Source organism: Cetorhinus maximus, chromosome 10 (genome assembly GCF_964194155.1).
Source record: "Cetorhinus maximus chromosome 10, sCetMax3.hap1.1, whole genome shotgun sequence".
In the NCBI taxonomy this organism is placed as follows: Eukaryota; Metazoa; Chordata; class Chondrichthyes; order Lamniformes; family Cetorhinidae; genus Cetorhinus; species Cetorhinus maximus.
Genome location: NC_135888.1, coordinates 59872589 through 59891463, shown reverse-complemented (window position 1 = coordinate 59891463; position 18875 = coordinate 59872589). Strand labels below are relative to the sequence as shown.

Sequence of the window (18875 nt, the reverse complement as noted above, 5' to 3'; positions counted from 1 at the left end):
CAATAAATATGAATTTGTGATAATGTTACAAGTTAGGGATGGCAAATTGATTCCCATCTCTTCATCGCCCATCAATACGGGAATGTTCTGAACTGCTACTACTACTTAAAAAAGATTCAATAAAACTAATTGGTCTATGCCACAGAGTTAATGAAACTGCTAACTTCCATGCATTATATTGAATTAAGAAAGCTCCCTGTAATCAAAAATACAGCGATTTGAATGCTGAACAGTCCTTGATGGCTTATAATAAATAATTTTACAAAAGTAAAAACAGCTGGGATTAAATTAATACAGATATTAAAATCTGCCGCCTTTGAGGGATTTGCTTCCCCCTCTTTAGGCCCTTGTACCACCTACCAGTCCCTGGCTAAGGAAGTTGGCATGCAACCCACTGCCAGGTCTCGGTGCCAGTCCTGCTCTCTAACTTGTTAATGGGAGATACGAAAGAACAGTCAGGAAGGGATCAGCATCAGTCTTCCCTTTCTCCACTCACTACCTACTTCTGACAGTGCCGCCTACAGTTGGCAAATGACTGTGCTGGGCAATTGTGAATATCAAGCCATGGACAGTCATTCTACAATGACAGTCGCCCTGGCATTTTTCCCACCTTACACCTTTGGGCATGAGTGTAGTCATGGTATCAGATTTTTAAAATAAGCCATAATGAACTGCAACTTTATCATACGTGACAAAGGGGCAATTAAAAAAAACAATTATTTTTAAAAATGTATGTTTAATGTTAGTTTATTAAAATATTACTCAAAAAGAAACTATAACATGAACAACACTCACATATGTCTAGCAATAACTAGAATCATGAGCGCTAACTAGTAGTTAGGTGTGTTTCAGCCAAATTTTGAAACTGAATAAAAAGTAAAGATCACTGAAGGCATTTTAAAATGTATCAATAACAATCTGTAACACCAACAAATTTTTCTTTCTGTATTTTTTTGTGTGCAAAGGTTAAAATGATATTTTTACTGCTCGATATTTTCATGCATGGATGTTATAAACATCAAGTGCTCCCATGTGGAGACAAAACTGTGAATTCTCAGTTTGGTTTATTATAAATAAAAGAATCATCATTCCACAGAGATACTTTTTTATGATGGTATGTTTAAAACAAATTGAATAGTTTCTTTTTAGCTACAAGCTTTTTAATACTTTGCCTTCTTGTTCATCATCACTGTGGACCATCTCCACTCTTTGTGGCTGTGATGGAGCAGACATTGGGGTTGTGAAGACATTTTCCAGTGCCCCAACGTCTAACTGTGGCACGGAGTTCAGGTACTCTTCTCCTCCCAGGTTGTTAGAGTGGGGTCCTTCCTCGATGCTGCTATTGCTCCTGGAGTCCGTGTTGCGTTGACAGTCATCTGGGTATTCCCTAAAAGGGTAATCTCTATTCAGCGCAGAGAACATAGCCTCATGCTTCTGGTATCGGTCCTCGTAGTAGCCCAGGCATTCAGACATGCTGTTTGCAAAATCGCCATAACCATAGGGTGGTCTACTGTAAGGGCAAGTACTGTAGTGGGAAAACAGATAGAATCAGAGAAATGTTTGCTCATAAGTTATGGTCACTGACTATTGGACAACAGATAGAAGTGTAGAGCACGTTACAAAGGCGTAATGAAACAAACAATTTGGAGGACATTATAAACCAAAAAAGGAAAGTTTAGCAGGATAATTGCTATGTTAAAATATATTCCTAAAGTTGCTGTCCTTCAACCACCCTGCCAGGTCAATTTTCACCTCTCATCAAAAGACATTATCTAGATCTTCTGCTTGGTTGTTATGCTCACTGAAGTGCAGGTAGAACTTGCACACATTGAACTGATGTGTCCCTGACCCAATCCGGTTTTATGGCCCACAGCTTATTAAATCATTTTGGTGCATTCCCCAGCCTCCTGGAGGTGAGTAGAAGGTTGGCTGTAGTAGGCCTGGCTGGCCACAAGCCTGTTCTTCTTAAATAGCACAGGTTTCAAGAGTTATCGGGAGCAAAAACCAGACATGACACTGGAAGACATAATTCCCTCAATTTGTATAACATTTAAACATGCCAGCACACGCTGGCCAGTCACTTCTTCCAGAAATCCTGAAATTGCCACAAGCAAGCATGGAGGTGGTGGAACAGCTCTGGAGAAAATCTCTACCACATCCTGCTGGACATATGCTGGCTCCTCATTGCGAAAGGGATTTCTAGTAGAAATTCTTAGCTGGTGTCTTTTTATTATTGAGGCATTTATTAGAGAGGGACAATGATGAAGCATCAGGCTCCATAATGCTTGACATCACCAGGGTTGAAATCAGACATAGATGAGGACACAGATAGGGAAGTAGTGTAAAATAATGCTAAGCTTGGGTTTTAGAAATTGTAAGAAGGCTGGAGGAATGGAAGAAAAAGGAGGGCGTTGGATTCCATCATTCTAAAGTTGCGGGAAAGAAAGATACAGAGTAGAAACTGTGTTTTGATTGCAACTCAGTATTGATAAGTGGGGATATAAAGGAATTTTTTAGAGCAGCACAAGCCAGAGAAGTGCAATAAAATAGTTAATTATAGGAAAGGTTACAAAAGGGAAAGAGAAAAAAATGAGAGAAAGGTTGCAGGCTAGGGGAGGGAGGAATTGTCTGTCATAAAACAGTATTTTTTATTCTTGTCGTCTGACTGGAAATTGCAGGAAACTGCTAGTAACGTCTTCCCAGATGTCTGAGAAGTACTTGGACTTTATAGAAACTAAGAATTATTTTGGGGAGAAGAAGTGGCACAAACGAGGAGTCCACATTATTTTGATGGGGCAATTTTATCAATGGAGGGGATTTGAGAGTTACAGTTGAGATCATATGAAACAGAAACATTTGAAGGTGGTTATAAACTGAAAGATGAAGCTCTGTGAGACAGGAAGAAATTGTTGGAGATTTTGTTGTTATTGCCCAGGCATTAGGCATCTCCGTGGTAGAGAGCAGAACGGAAAACTTGGTGAGGAGATTTGCATGCTATAAACAGAATCCACTTGCTTTTCCTCCCATCAATTTCAAAGGAAGGAAAATGTAATCAGCTCTGTTACTGGTGTAGGCCCCACCTCGCTAGATTTTTCTTTCTGCACTTCTTTCAGACAATGCTTAATATTAAGTGGTAAAAAAATAAATACACCCCTATATATTTGGAAATTGAAAGTAATAAGATTGCCACATTGAAAGGTATGGTGTGATTGGCCCTGATATTTTTGGCAATCCAAAGACAGTGAAGACTGGGAGACATTGTGAATCAGTGTTGGGGTGGGGGTTCAGAGCTGCAATTAGGATGGAGTGACAACTGGGAAATATTGTAGGTCTGTGGGCAGGGGTGTTTGGACCAGCAATCATGAAGTGGGGGAACCAAGAAACATCATGGGAAGAACTTTCCCCCCGTCGGGAGTGTTGTGCGGGGGGCGGGCAGAAGCGAGCGCAAACCCAATTGTTGTCTCCGATCGGATACCAATTAAGACCCACCCAGCGTGACGCACACCTGGAAGCGCTGTGTGCTCCCTGTGCGGGTGGGGTGGGATTCCCTGAGTCGGGGCCTGCGCTCTTTCGCGCGCGTAATTAGTTTAACTTCTGGAAAATTTAATGAAGGTGAAAAACATTTTTAAGGACATGTGAAACTGTCATGAGATGGGACATGTCCATCTTTTCAAAAATTTTTATTAAATTAATAAACCCTTCATGAAACCTCATCCCGCCCTTTAATGAGGTTTCATTTAAAATGCGAAGGCCGCCTGCCGCCAACCTTTAGGTGGTGACGTCGGGATGCCCACCCAACGTCACCGCATGTCATTTTACTTGTCGGCGAGTGGGCCCCGCCCCCACTCGCCAACGGGAAAATTCTTCCCTTTGGGTTGGTGGTTATCGAGCTGGCAATTTCAGATTAGGCGGGTGAAGGCAGGGGTGGGTAGTGCTTGACTGATCGTGGTAAAAGAATTGCTTGAGGGGCTGTGGGGAGCACTCCTGCTCCTCCTGGCCCACTAGCAGTGCACTAAAAAGCACTTACCTGCTGGATCTGCAGCTCCCTTTAGCTGATGTGTTTCCACCTAGAAAACCAGTCCACTAGCATTAAATTTAAATTAAAGACAAAATATCAGAAATAGAATTTTATTTTAATCTTATAATTATGGACATGCCTTTCCAGAATGGGTTACTTGGATATCACAAAATCCACCATGGTGGAACAGAAGCAGGTGCATTAATGGAAAGCTGGGGTCAGGTTTTATAAATTTGCTCTTTGAACCCCTCTGGATCCTTTCTCACCTGTCGTAGGGTGTTTAAATTCCCACCATTCAGTCACTGTGGTGTGAAATGATTGTGAATTGTGTGAATTGAAGAAAGTTCTCGAATGTTCAGTGGAATCATGAGCTGAAGAATTAATAGGGCTTGATGATGATTGGAGCAACAAGTATTATGGATGGTGAAAATGTGGCAGTGGGCAGAGGTCTGGGGAACCCCTAAGTTAATGGGAAAAGAGTCAAAGAATGAGCATCCTAAGTGCAGACTGAGTGACTGTATATAGCCATGAGCCTAACTTTGGCAACTTGTTTAGAAGTTCAAAATGCCAAATTCTGGCTTTGGAAACTATCCATGGTAATAAGAGATAACTCACCAAAATGCTCAAAGTCAGAGTGCCAAAGTAACATAACATAAGCAACAAGATCGCCAGCAGTATGGCCATGCCGAAAACCATCAATGATTAGACTGGAACTTTTATATTGAAGGATAAGGTGAGAGTTAACAGCATCTTAAACTTTGGAGGCAATCTAACCGTCACTGGGGAAAATTCTTGATTGCAGATTGCCTGGTCCTTGCCCAAATAATTGATGGTCAGCAGTGGGAATTTGGGGGGCATGGTGGAGGGGAAGCTTTAATGTCCCGTCTACGGGACATCCAACGTCCATCTAATTAAATTTTAAGGTGAATCTGTAAATTTGTGTACAGTATGTCACCCAAGACAATTGGGAAGCCACTCACACATTAAACTTCAAGGAAAAGTACTTAATTGGCTGTAAAGCCCTTTAGACACCCTGAGGTTGTGAAAGGTGCCATATTAATGCAAGTTCTTTCTTTTCTCTTTGAAGAGAGGATTTGTGACAAGTAAGCACGGGTAAATTCAGAAGCATACATCTGAACTGAATCTGAAGATAACGATGGGCGATATCACCAGCATCAAACGCTTTATTGCAATCTAGATAGCAGAGAATCTGACTGACTTAGCATACCAGAAATGTGATGTTCATATTGGTCGAACAGAGTAGAATAATGGAAGAAAGTCTTTACTAAGATTATTGCTATTGCAGTTGTATGAGAAATGAGCCAACGGGGCATCTGTTAATGTTCATTAGAGATCACTTTGCATTGATGCAAAAATAATAGCACAGCAGGAGTCAAAGATAATACTAATGTACAATATGGTTTGTCATTGTGCTTTCTGGACCAAAATCTATGGAGGGGGTAAAAGGATAACAATCTTCGTTACTATTCAACACTCTCTCCCGTATTAGAGCATGAGTATGCATGTGTGTATTGGGTTGAGAAAAGAATGAAACACAACTGTGATGCCCTCATGCTCACACATGAAGAATGGCGACTTGGATGGGGTCTCAGCAGGCCGCTGCCACATTACCGAAGTGTACTAGTCACTGCCTTGGCATGAAGTGTGGGGGACATAAATTAGGAAAATGGAAAAAAAGTATAGAAAATTGGCTAAAAGAACTTAGAAGTTTCACTAAGTTGGGAGAATAGATTTGCTATGCTTTAGAGTTGTTTACAGATAGGTGATATGTGGCCAGGTGTCAGGTCATATTCCACTGTGTTTGCTGGATGGCAGATTTTGATTAGCTAATGAGAGAATCTTTCAGAAGTACTGAATGCATAACAGTGAGTCTCCACAGGTCACAGGACACAGGACCACTTGTTGTGGTTGGCTCCTATATAGAATGGTGGACCTCAATGTTTTAGTCAGTAGTCAGATTACATCAAATAAGCAAGATGTCATTGTCCAAGGGGTACGGAGAGCAGGTGAGAAAGTGGAGTTGAAGCCAAAGATCAGCCATGATCACATTGAATGATGGAGCAGGTTCGATGGGCCATATGGCCTATGCCACTCCTATTTCTTATGTTCTTATGTCTAAGGAATTTGCCAATTAAAACTGCCCATTCTAAGAATATTCACAGTTGATTAAAAGAAGCATTTCTCCAGGAGTTCCTCCAATCTCAACCAGTGAATCCCTGGTTGAACAGAAATTCCAATTGTTTTTAAATTTTACATAGAAAAGTAATGTAGCTCCATCATTTGTACCAAGCACTCCAAGAGCAAGTGCAATATAGCTAACTGTAAAGTAAAGCTTCCTTTACCCTGCCCCCCCAAAAAAACTCCTTAGCCCCAACCTCATAAGCGTGGCCACCTATGTACTAATATCACGTTGTAAATTACACATAAGCCATCCTTGTGGCCTCTAAGTGAGACTGCCAGTTGATGTCAAAATTGGACAGTTGTATGTGTATCCACAACCAGTAGGGACTGGGTTGAAACTGTCCAAACTTATTTCTTGTAAGACTGTTACAGCTGTTATCAATTCCATGTCCCAGAGACCAGAATTTTACCTTCAGTGTGCGGGCGAGCGCCTGACATGCTGGAACGTAATATGATGCGCAGTGAGGTCGGGCATGCATCCCAACATCACCGTACATTCGTGCGATATTTCATTTGGCGGGCATGCGCTGGAGTCGGCTGCATGTCCGTTGATAATTGAAAAGCCTATTAAGGTCATTAAGGACCTAATTAACTTGAAATTTACACTGCCCGTCCAACCTAACAGTTGGCAGGCAGGCGAAAAGGCCAAGTGGCCTTTTTGTTTTTTAGGAAACCTCATCTACGAGCGGGATGATGTTTCCTAAAGCTAATACTAAATAAATAAAATTTTTATTTTAAAAGTAAAAACATGTCCCACCTCATGTGACACAAGAGGGGACATGTTTCATTAAATTTTTGATGTCTTTACAGTTCCGTGCCTCAGGGACATTGAAGCACTCTTTCGCGTGCATGCATGAACTGCGCACTAGACCCGACTCTCCTTTCCCACCCCCCGCCTGCACAGGTAACGCTGAGCGCTACTGCTCGTGATCCACCCACGCATTAAATCGCGGTGTGGAGCTGATCACGGGCAGCGGTTAGCTACCGGACCACCCCCACCTGCTCCCGCTGAGCCCACCCGAGGCGGGAAAAATTCAGGCCAGAAGGTATAGACCACTGAGCCACTGAGTTCCCTTAATAGATTTTCTTGTAAACAATGAGTTGATAATGTGCATTGTATGCTGGCCTTACCACATGACTACAAGTTGACATCACTCCATAATGAGGTGTTAGCTGATTTAAAATATTTGGGTAATTGTGCCAGTGGGTATTGCATGATGTACTTGGAGAGCTCCATGGTCATGACGGGGTGATGGGTGGGGTAATGCAGTTGTCAGATAATTGTTAAAAGGGTACTGGCTGCCCTTGAAGATGTGTTGAGCCCTGAAGATCCTGAGGGGCTGCTCCTCCAGTGCAAGTGTGCTACAGCAGCATCACCATTCAACCAAGCCCAATGACAGAAACCATGACCCTGTATTCCATTTGCATGGCCAAAGCAGGGTGTGCTATGCCTGCAAGGACATTTCAGTGGCTGCTGTCCTAGTCTGCCTGCCTAAGGTGGAACAGCATACAGATGGATATGACCCCAGATTCTTTTAGACCAAAAAATAAATTGACCAAAAAAATAGTCTTTGTTGTAGTGCTGGGCCCAAATTTTTACTCTCCATTGTGGCAAAAAGCCCGGAAATGGCTGAAATTTCTAAGTCTTGCTCCCGAACCTGGCATTTCCCATTTTCATGGTGATTGGAGTGGAGTGGGGCCAAGGTTCATGCATGTGCGATTTATGGTAGTAACAGGCCATTTAAATCACCAGCTGCCTCCACTGAAGTGGGATTTTGGTAGACCAGAGGCAGAATTTTGCCCTTGATGGGTGGGTGGGCCCCACTGGTTTGGCGGCGGTTGGGCAGCCGATCGCCACCACCTAAACAGGGCCTGCCGCCATTTTAAGTGGGCGGGCTGCCCGAAGGGAAGCACTATGCGCTTCCTGTGAGGGGGGGGGGAGGGATTCCCCAACTGTCAGAGTGCGCTCTTTCACGCATGCGCGCAAAAGAGTGCACATCTCCCTGAGGCTAAGTGCTGCCTCAGGGAGAGCGCTGACAGTGTTTGAAACTTTAAAAATAGAAAAATAAAAAAATTATTAACATGTCCCCCTCAGGTGACAATGTCACACGAGATGGGACATGTTAATAATTATCACAAAAACTTTATTAAACTTTTTTAAAACAGACATGAAACCTTATCCCGCCGGTGGATGAGGTTTCATGTTTTTTCAGAAGCCTGCTGGGGCTCCTGGCTTGCCTGCCAACCTTAAGGATGGACGGGCAGGGCCTTTAATTGGTTTAACTACCCTGTCAAAGGCCTCAATTGGCCACTGACAGGTCGGCGGGCGGACAGCTGATCGCGCTGTCCACCCACCTTCCTGAATATTTAAATGGGGTGGGATGACGTCGGGGGTTCCGCCCGACGTCATCATGCGTCATTTTCGCGTCAGCGAGTGGGCCCCGCCCCCAGCTAGCCAACGGAAAAATTCTGCCCCAGGAGTGTGAAACCCAGAATGTGCAGAACAGAGCAGGTAAGAGGAGGTCTGAACTTGGTGGATTTTTTTGGATATCTGTATACCCCTTTGGATAGGGTCCTAGGACCCTTTTGGGAGAGGTAAGGCACCCTTTCGGAGAGATAAGGCACCCTTTGGGATGTTAAAAGTGAACGTAACTGTGCACTTTTTACATACAAACTCATTGGAACTGTCCAGCTGTCAAACAACTGTTAAAGAATGACACAGCTGTCAAAGCTGTCAAGGAATTGTCCAAGGATACTAGGTGAGTTGGCTTGGAGGGGTAAGGGCAAAGGGTGGTAGGTGAGGGGCATGGGATTGGCGTAGGGAGTATGAGGGGCCATAGGAGGTGGGTAAAGTGGCATGGGTTAACATGGGGGCTATGATGGATGGGTAGAGGGGTGTGCATTGGCTTAGGGGGTATGAGGGGTCATGGGGGTAGATGGGGAGCATCGGTTGGCATGGGTAGGGAGTGTGTGGGAGGGTGAGAGCTGGAGAGATGCTTTTTGTTTTAATCTTTTTAAAAATTTATTCAAACACAGTGCCAGAGCACAGAGGCAGGCCTTCCGCCCAGCACACCTCCCCACTCAGCAGCCTCCACACTTGTCATGGGGTTGCCCACCCCGACTCCTATTTCAGCCTGCCCACAGCCCCCACCCCCAACTGAAAATCTGGCCTGCGGATGAACATTTTTAAAGGTTGGGTTTGCCGAGCCGGGAAATCTCCCAATTCCGTGCACCTGACCTGGGGTCTAAAATCGGGGTCTTGGGCCGGGATTTTCCAGCCCCATTGCGGGCGGGACTCACCGCGGGCGAGGCGGCTCCCCAGCCAAAAGTCCATTGACTTCCATTCCCATGGAAGATCGCACCAGCGGGCGGGTGCAGAAAATCCCACCCTTGGTCTCTGCAAACTAAATTAATCAAACTCTCCAGGATCCATTATCTTAGTCTCAGAAGGATCATGCCAGCAACTAGGGAAAAGGAGTTAGAGGATCTGGCCATTCACCTCACTTCCCTCTTCCCCTCTGGAATTTAAAGGTGCACTGCAAGTGGGGTAGAATCCTAACAAAACCAAGTTCCTCCCTAAATTTCTGATTTCCAGACAGAAATCTTGCTTTCTGCCCCAGGTCTCCACAGGAAATATCTGATGTGAGAATCAAGTCTTGGAGGCTAGGGGGCAAGTAGGCCTTACAACAAGAGGTAGACCCATGTGTAGCAAGGGTTCACCCGACATGATAGGAGCACCATTTGTTTGAAGGCTTTTCTTGAAGGACCTGTTTCAAACAGACACCGGACATCTGGGGTGCTACTTTGGTGCTCAGGACCATTATGGTGCTTGTCCTTAATTTACATAGAAATTGGGGTCTCAGTGAGCCTTGCAAACAGTATGTTGCCCAACTGTGTAATATCCTTCTAAACATTTTGACCACCACACATGCACATTTGAATTTCTGGGCATATTAACATACTAGGTTGTCTCCTACAATTGAAAACAAATATATTCCCAGCTCTCACTTAGTGTGACGTTTCGATATAAATTAAGTTCTAACCATGAAGACATTGCAATTCTAAACCTAATTCCACATACCTTGAAGGGAAGTAGGGTGGTCCAGGCAAGAAATAAGGATGGTGAAATGGAAATCGGGCAGCAGCTCCAAACAAATTAGCAGCATGCCCCATGGGTGGATGCTGGTAAGCATGTGGATGTGGAAGAGTTGCTGAAGGCATTGGTGGTGGATTTCTCGGACAGTTGGAAACAGTGGGTATCTCCTTTTGTGCCGGTACTTCAGGTATGGTACCTCTGTTGTGGGTGTTATTAGTTTCATTGGTAGAATTTCTTTTGCTAACATCCACTGACATCGTAGGTATCCTTTGCTCTGAACAATTTGACACTGCACTTGGACCAGGAACCTCGTGATGGACCTCACTCCTACTGTGTCCTGGAGGACAAGTGGCTGGCACAGTGGGGTGACTGGATATGTTTTGCGTAGGCAGGCCAACCTGGACAGGATTTGTTTGTGGATAAAGTATAATTGAATTTGGACGAGGACCTTGAGCAACTGGCATGCGCAGAGACTGGCTTTGACCTGCTGGAGAATTAGGACATCACACGTTATAGGACAAGACATTATGAAGTCAGTTGAAGTATATTAAATGGCTTCACAGTTTCAAATTATAATCATCAATATTTATCAAGAATGACATTTAAAACAATTGATCCTAAATCATTCCATGGTCTGAAAACTTATGTCTTTCAATATCCTCCCACTCATTAAGACATTGAAGATTTCAGTTTTACAGGCCATTGATGCTGCAATTTGGTGGGGATTTTTAATATTGTCCCATTCAAATTACATCATTGGTCCCCAGTTATGGACTACTGGCAATGGCTGGCTAGCATGGTGACCACAATTGTTTATAAAATCCAGGTGCTGCATAAAAGGGACATAGGCTAACCTACCTGGTTGTGGAGTGTCACAATGTTACATTGACAGTGCCAAAAAAAAAATCCAACAATCATCGTTACTGTGGCAGGTAGCAACTTGAGCAAATACTAGTACCATTTATCAGCAGTCCATGAACTTCTATGCAAAGCTAAATCACTATCACTCTGTTCTTTAATAACGTAAACTAAATTGCAGTTTTTGTGAACAATGCCAACAAAGTAAAAATGTGTTATAACTGAGAATAATTACAAAGGTATATAAATCAATAACAATGTATCATTATATAGATCTGTAAGTAAATAGATTTACATAATTAAATTTAGCTCACTGGTGTCTTCATGAAGCCCTCAAGAGTTTTGTTGCTTTTCCTTCAATTTTATAGCTGCATTTAGCTCCTTTGTCGTATATTACAATTCTCTTTTAAAATCTATTGACATAGCTATAACATCTCCCAATTGTTACTTCATGAAATTAGCAGATTTGAACTCTTGACTTCAATTTGGTTGGCTCTGTGAAAGTCTCTCTTGCCTCAATATGCCCCTGCTTATGGAATTTTATTGGCCTTTTTCAGCAAGACATTAACCTGTTGTGAAATTCAAGCATGTTCCAATTACATTTCTGAATTCTAGTGTTAGTGATTTTTCATTTTATTATTGTACTTGACTTCTTGAAGTTGCAAGCGGTGTTTTGGAAGTGCTATACTTCCAAACTTTATTTGCCTGAAAGTGTTAGTAATTTCAGCTCTGCAGAATACCATGGACACCACGTGATATTTATAATGCAGGGAACGGACCACATACGTCCAGTCAGGTCATGTAAAAAACCCATTAGCATGTCATCTATATGACACCTTCCTTTAAAATATTATCACTATCACTGCACAAAATTATATCTCTGCAAGTACAAACTCGTATGTCATTTGTTTCATAAGAATGATAACAGAACCCAGAGCTATACCTATTGAAATACTAAAAAAGCCTGGGTTATTTTCTCAATAGAAGGCTGAGAAGCTGTTGGAGGTCTTTAAGGTTATGAAAGGATTTGATAGGGTACGTGTAGTGAAAATGTTTCCATTTGTGGGCGGAAGGCCAAAACTAGGGTGCAAAAGTATAACATAGTCACTAATAAATCCAATAATGAATTCAGGAGAAACTTCTTTACTTAGAAAGTATTTAGAATGTAAAACTCACTACAACAATGAGTAGTTGAGGTGAATAGCATAGATGCACTTAAAAGAAAGCTTGGTAAATAAATGAGGGAGAAAGGAATAGGTGGTTGCTGATAGGGATAGATAAAGAGAGTTGAAAGGAGGCTTGTATGAAGCATACACGCTGCCATAGACTTCTTGGGCCAAAGGACCTGTTTCTGTGTTGTATGTTCTATGTATGTCTGTCAAAAGAACCCATTGTATGCTGTTGCTAAGATTGTCTTATTAAGGCTCCAGCAAATGAAAACACAAAACCTTCTGCAGCTGCAGCTAAATATTTTACACTATTTTAGCAAGCTCATATTAGTGTAACAGCAGGGATGTTTCCCATAGTCTTTTTACTATTTGTGCAATTGACTTTTCATAGATACTGGATTCTTTATTCAGAACAATAAGTTGAATGTTCAGCACCTGATAGAATTTAATTACCAATGAACTCTGATATTTAACTTTCGGTCAGACAAATGTTAGAAGACCGGTTGTTGGGTCCAGGAGACCAGCAGAAATCATAAGTCAATTGCAGATTTTTCCATCAGGATGGAATATGCTTAGAATATTGACAGACTGTAGGAAGCTCACTTCCTTTCATGGCACTGAGCAAATTGACTTGTGCTCATTTTAAAATTACTTCATGTCTTCTTTTCTCTGAGCAAAATCCTCTACCTGTAAATCTTCAAATATGTCTCTGTTCCTCCAATATCTGTTACTCTTTGTTTTTCATTCCATCCATTTCACCATCAGGGAGGCCATTCTTTCAGCCAACATGCCACTTCACTTTGGGAGTCCTCTAATTCTGTCTTGCCAACACCCTCTCTGTTTTCAAGGGCCTAAAAAAACTTACCTTTGACCATGCTTTCTCCCCGCCCACACTCCACCCCTCCCCCCACGCCACATCCACCAATTCCATTTTTCCCTTTTTTCTGTTTTGCTTGATGTTCACCTCAGGGAAGAGAGAGTTGCCTCACAATATTCCCAAGTCCCAAGCTGGCAATATTGTGCAGTAAAATATGTTTATAACACAATATTGCCAGCAGCATACAACTCACAATGGACTTGATGATGAGCTCACCACCACCTTCTCAAGGGCAATTAGGGATGGGCAATAAATGCTGGCCTAGCCAGCGATGCCCACATCCCATGAACAAATAATTTTAAAAATGGGTAGTAGCAAGGAAATGGAAGGCCAGGAGAACAATTTAAGGTCAGCCAGCAGCAGACTCGCTACTGTAACCAGGGAGACAATGCAGGAGGTAGTCATTACCTGGAGCTTTGAGTGAGCTCAGTGAACTCACAATAAACAGAAGAGTACAAGAAATACAAGAAGTCTGACCTGGAGTAGGTTCTAAATCAAACCTCATACTTGAGGTCTTTGAGCATTTGTAAGGGAGGATGATTGATATACTTTCTCGTTGCCATCCTTGAGGTTTTTTTTATCTTCAGAGTGCTTTCTTGTAGGTGGGCTATTAGCAAGGCTAATCTATCTCCACCTATCCTCATGACAGAGGCTCAGTCACACACATCAGACACAAGTATCCCCACTGGGCAGCAATTCAGTATTTTGAGTCAGCATGTTGGTCTCCACTCGCTGGAGTTGTCTGGGGAGGAGGTGACATAGTAATAATGTTACTGGACTAGTAATCCAGAGGCCCAGGCATAATGCTATGGGGACACAAGTTCAAATCCCACCACAGCAGCTGGCAGAATTTAAATTCAATTAATAAAATCTGGAATTGAAAGCTAGTCTCAGTAATGATGTTCATGAAACTATCATTGTCATAAAAACCCACTGGTTCACTAATGCCTCTTCAGGAAGGAAATCTGGTCTGGCCTACATGTGACTCCAGATCCTGTGGTTGACTCTTAACTGCCCTTTGAAATGGCCTAGCAAGCCACTCAGAAGGGCAATTAGGAATGGGCAACAAATGCTGGCCTTGTCAGCAACACCCACATCCCATGAAAGAATAAATTTTAAAAAAGAAAATGAAGCCAAACCTTTTGAGAAGTAAGAATATTACCTTTGCCCGTGGTCACTCCATCCAAACACAAGTACCCACTAGATGTCAACTGAGTATTTTGAGATGATATTCTTGTCTCTACACGAGAGAGCAGCCTGGAGTGCAGCTCAGACCCTTCACCTACTGACTCACAGGTGGGATACTACCATCAAACAAAAGCTCACTCTGTATTCTAAGTGACATAACTTTATTTAGTGAATGAGTGCACATGATGTAACTGTGTAAGTTGTGTGCATCTTCAAGACGCGTTTCTACTTTGTGAATCCTTGGCTGATGACAGTTCTGTGTCTCCAAAAGCGATCAGATACAACAGCACTATCATGTTTTACACAAGTTTTGTGATTTGTGAAATTTGTAAAAGTCAGTAATCTTGCTTAGCATTCAACAGTGGGCCTCTACAAGGTTTTGTAATTCTTCCATGATGGTTATCTTTAGGCTATGGCCATGCAAGTCAAATTTGTCCTTAACTTGCTTATTTGAGCTTAGAACCCCAAGTAATGTAAGCATTCATCAGAGCAATTTTGACTGCGGTTTCTATGGACTGTTGCTTCCTGCTCAATGGGGTTGGCAATGGAGACAACTGTTCAGCCATTCAATCGACTTCTAAGGGTATAGTGTCATGAGCCTGCCCAATACATTACATGTATTGTAGTATGTTTTGTTCATAAATAGGTCCACAAGAAGTTTATAACCATAGACAGGTCGGGAGGGACATGCAACACTTGGGATGACTACTATGCACCTGCTATCCCTTCACCAACTGTTTCTTCCACTTAATCTGCGCTGCATCTTCCTGATCGCTAAGTGACATTCGTGAAGTGTATGAAATATGTGTAGCTGGGCTGCTGATTTATTCAGGTTTAGGTAATGACTCATTGTTAAAGTGAATGTTCCTGATCAGCCACACGAGCGAGATCACTGCCTTCTCCATGCTCTGTGAAGAGAACAGATGAGAGATCAACAGTATGTGAACACAATTATCCATTAGTTACTGGATTTCCATTACAAGTAGTAAGTACTTGTGGATGGAATTCCTGATGTTAAGTATAATAAAAATTATAGAATATATGATCTATATAGTACATACCTTGTGTTCTGTGCTGACATTAGTAGGACCAATGGTTTCCAAAATGTCCCTCCACACATTTGCCCATATGTAATGGTCATACATTACCACAGCCCTTGTGGCGATGGGCCATCATTTGTTCAGCTTCTTGCCCTTTTGTTCATTGAAACATTGGCTTTTGAACATAAGAGCAATGTGAATTAGTAAGAGCCTTGTGTGGCACCCGATGTTACATTAATATGTCTGTGTGCGGAAATGCTTTCTTCATTCATAGCTTTTAAAAGTTAACATTAAAAATGTTTTGCGTATATACCCCTCATAAGCAAATATATTAAGACTGGTTTATAGTATTGCTTCATTAATTCACAAAGCCTGTCTTGTACCTTCTTCCAGCCTTGGAAGTGGAAGACACTTGTTTGACCAGCTTAAAGGTGTAATGTCACACTTTCTGAGTACGTTCTTATGCAGATCCCCAGGAAGAAGAGGTTAGTTTGTTTCAGAGCAATAATATTAATAGGGACCTCCATATGATAGTCAATAAACGGGTATTACAAATATTTTTATCTATTTTCACCAAGGTCTGAGCACTCTAGTTAGGTATAGAACAATAAATCTTTATAATTTTTGGATTTAGTCGACGTTAAAGTGTTTGAGTAGTGTGAACAAGTATTATTAGAAGCATGTTCTGATTGACCATTAATTAACATTAATGGATACAGAAAACATGATGGGAAAATGATGCACCATCACCTTGATTTTCATTCTTTCTACAAATTAATTACTTACATGAGCAATATGTACTTCCAGTGAGTGTGGTTTTCCCACAGGTTATAGTAGGTAAAGTAGGAAACCACATTGGAATTATATAATTTGACAGTACATATAATCCAGTGTACTCATTATACTCATTTACTGCAGGCTCTTGAAACCATGTCTCAGGTTATGAGTTTCTAGAACCCCAGAAAGATGCATTTGTGATGTGAGATTGTGTCTAGTATCAGGTCAATCACCCTGTCCTTGTAATACATTTGGACCAAGTCTTCCAGTATGTGACACAGTAATGAACCATATGTTCATATACTGTATACAGTAGAAAATGAAGGCGGTACAACATATAATAGAAACAGCTATCTAATAGATTTGGACGAACAGGAAATCTCTTTATAACTATTCAAGTCAGGGGAGAATTTATAGCTAGAAGATGAAACTGTCCATACTAAAGGATTAATTAACTTGTAGAAAGATATAGGCTAATCTGAATTTATAAAGGACAGATTGTGATGAGCAAATGTAACACACTTTTAGAGAAAACAGTGCGCGAATAAAGGGGACTTGGTGGATCTGTATTTGGATTTTCAGAAGGCATTTGATAAATTAACAGTTAAGAAACTCATCATGGAAATTGAGACAAAATTTATTAAAGGGAATGTTGTTAAATGGAATGAAACATGGTTAGGACATATCTCGATGTACAGGCAAAATGGATTGGTGGGTACACCAATAGTGGCACACCCCAGGATCTGTACTATTTTCCATTTATATAAATGTACATGGGGGCAAGGAGAAAAATATATCAAAGTTTGTTGATGAATCTAAATTAGGGAACATTTCAAACTGCGAAGAAGAATGCAGAGATTGCAAAAGCACATGGACAAACTAGCATAGTGAAGCTGGTACAGGTAGCTGCAATTCAATAAAGAGAAATGTGTGAAAAAAACAATAAAAGGGATCCAATCCTAAATGATCAGGCACTCAATAGAGTGGCGGAACAGAGAGAATAAAGGGGTGTAGATACACTGACCATTGAATGAGTAGTGGGAGGAAAGCACACAAAAAGGCAAATGAGAATTAGGTTTTATAAATAAGAGCATAAGAGAATGAAAGCGAGAAAATTACATTAGGTGTACAAGACGTTGGTTAGGTTTCAGTTTTGTGTAGTTCAAGGTACCTGCAAAGATATAAGTGCTAAAGAAATGATGCATTGAGGATACATTTGAATCATACTAGGATACAAAAAAAGGCTCAACACATTGGTGCCACAAAATGCTGGTCCGTTTTCTTGGTGCTACAAGTGCATTAATGGTGCAAGTCATGCCAAATGCCATTTTGCTGAGGGCATTAGCGAGCACGCTGGAAGAATCTGGCAGAAGTAGGTACAGGAGCCAGATCATGATGCCAATCAGAGTGCAATGTTGATTTGACACCAGTTCTGCCATTTTGGAGCTCCACATTGCAGCTAATGCTGTCTCTTAGACACACGCAGCTGACCAAACGCATTCAGCAGCAGGAAGGACTCATTCCCCATCCAGCCCCCCCCACTACCAGCAGTATTTAAAAGGAGCATCAACTACTTTCAGCTTAGTTGTTGTTGCTTTTTTTTATTGGCTCTTGCTATAATTATAGAAGCGTTTGGTGGTTTCCAGAGTTGGTTAAAGTTGCTGATGTCTATAGCAAGTGTATGGCAAGTGCTAAAGGATTTTGTCCTGATGATAGGGATTCTGCACAAGGCATTTGCTCCCAGACATGGGTGCAGTTGTTTTCGCCTCCCTTGGCCTGCAACATGACAGGAAGAATGAGCAGAGATAACACAGAGCAGGGCAAGCCACTGGAAAAGGGAGGAAGAGGCAGAGGGGTGAAAGGCTCTCAGCAGGAGACCATAGCTGTCCAGGATGTTCAGGGAGCAATTCTCCTCCCTGAAGCTCACAGTACGGAGCAGTATGTGAGATGCTTCTGCTTCACTGAAATTCTGCCACATACAGTGAAAGTGACCATAAACATGAACATTTACGCATTTGGAGCAGGTAACATTTGAAAGCTCTCCCAGTTTGCAGTCTACTGTTGCATAAGGACCAAGGCACTGGTGCATGTTCTTGAGGCTCTGTATTCCAAGAGAGCTGAATACATTTCATTCCCTCTTTCCAGAGAGAAGCAGGTGGTACGCACATGAGGCTTTGCAAAGATTGCAGGCTTCCCCATGGTGCAGGGTGCCATTGACTGCACGGACATCATTTTGCAGGTGCTGCATGTCAACTTTGTGATGAAGTACAGCTGAATGGGATTCTACTCCTTCAAAATCAGCTGGTGTGCGATGTTTCATGCAGACCAAAGCTTGTTATCCTGGCAGCAGTCACGATGCTTCATTCTGAGGCAGTCTGCTGTGCCATTTGCATCTGAGCCAGAGTGGGGAGGGTGCATGCTATGTTCCTGAGATAGAGGACATCAGGTTTGTGCTAAATGATACCACAGCCACTCCTTCAGGACAGTATCTCAGCTTGTTTGTAATTTATTGGAAAACAGATTGCTGGACCGCTGTGATACCCTGAAAGCCTCTTTGAACACTGGTATCAGCAGCTATATGCAGCTGTCTGAGCCAGTATGGCAGTGAACTGAGCTTGCGTGAGAGCAGTCGCTCCTTGCGTGACAACAA

The 18875-nt window shown here is 42.2% G+C and overlaps 1 protein-coding gene across 1 annotated transcript in view; it reads right to left on the bottom strand.

Annotated features, from left to right (window-relative positions):
* Positions 1-1149: 1149 nt before the first annotated feature.
* The window catches only part of LOC144685326 (transcription factor SOX-30-like), a 39481-nt gene continuing 21755 nt past the window's right edge, over positions 1150-18875 (bottom strand). The window contains exons 6-7 of the mRNA XM_078549734.1: positions 10302-10800; positions 1150-1525 (exon numbers count right to left, since the gene is read on the bottom strand). Coding sequence (XP_078405860.1) covers positions 1150-1525; positions 10302-10800 — 875 coding nt within the window. The remainder of the gene's footprint in view (positions 1526-10301; positions 10801-18875) is intronic.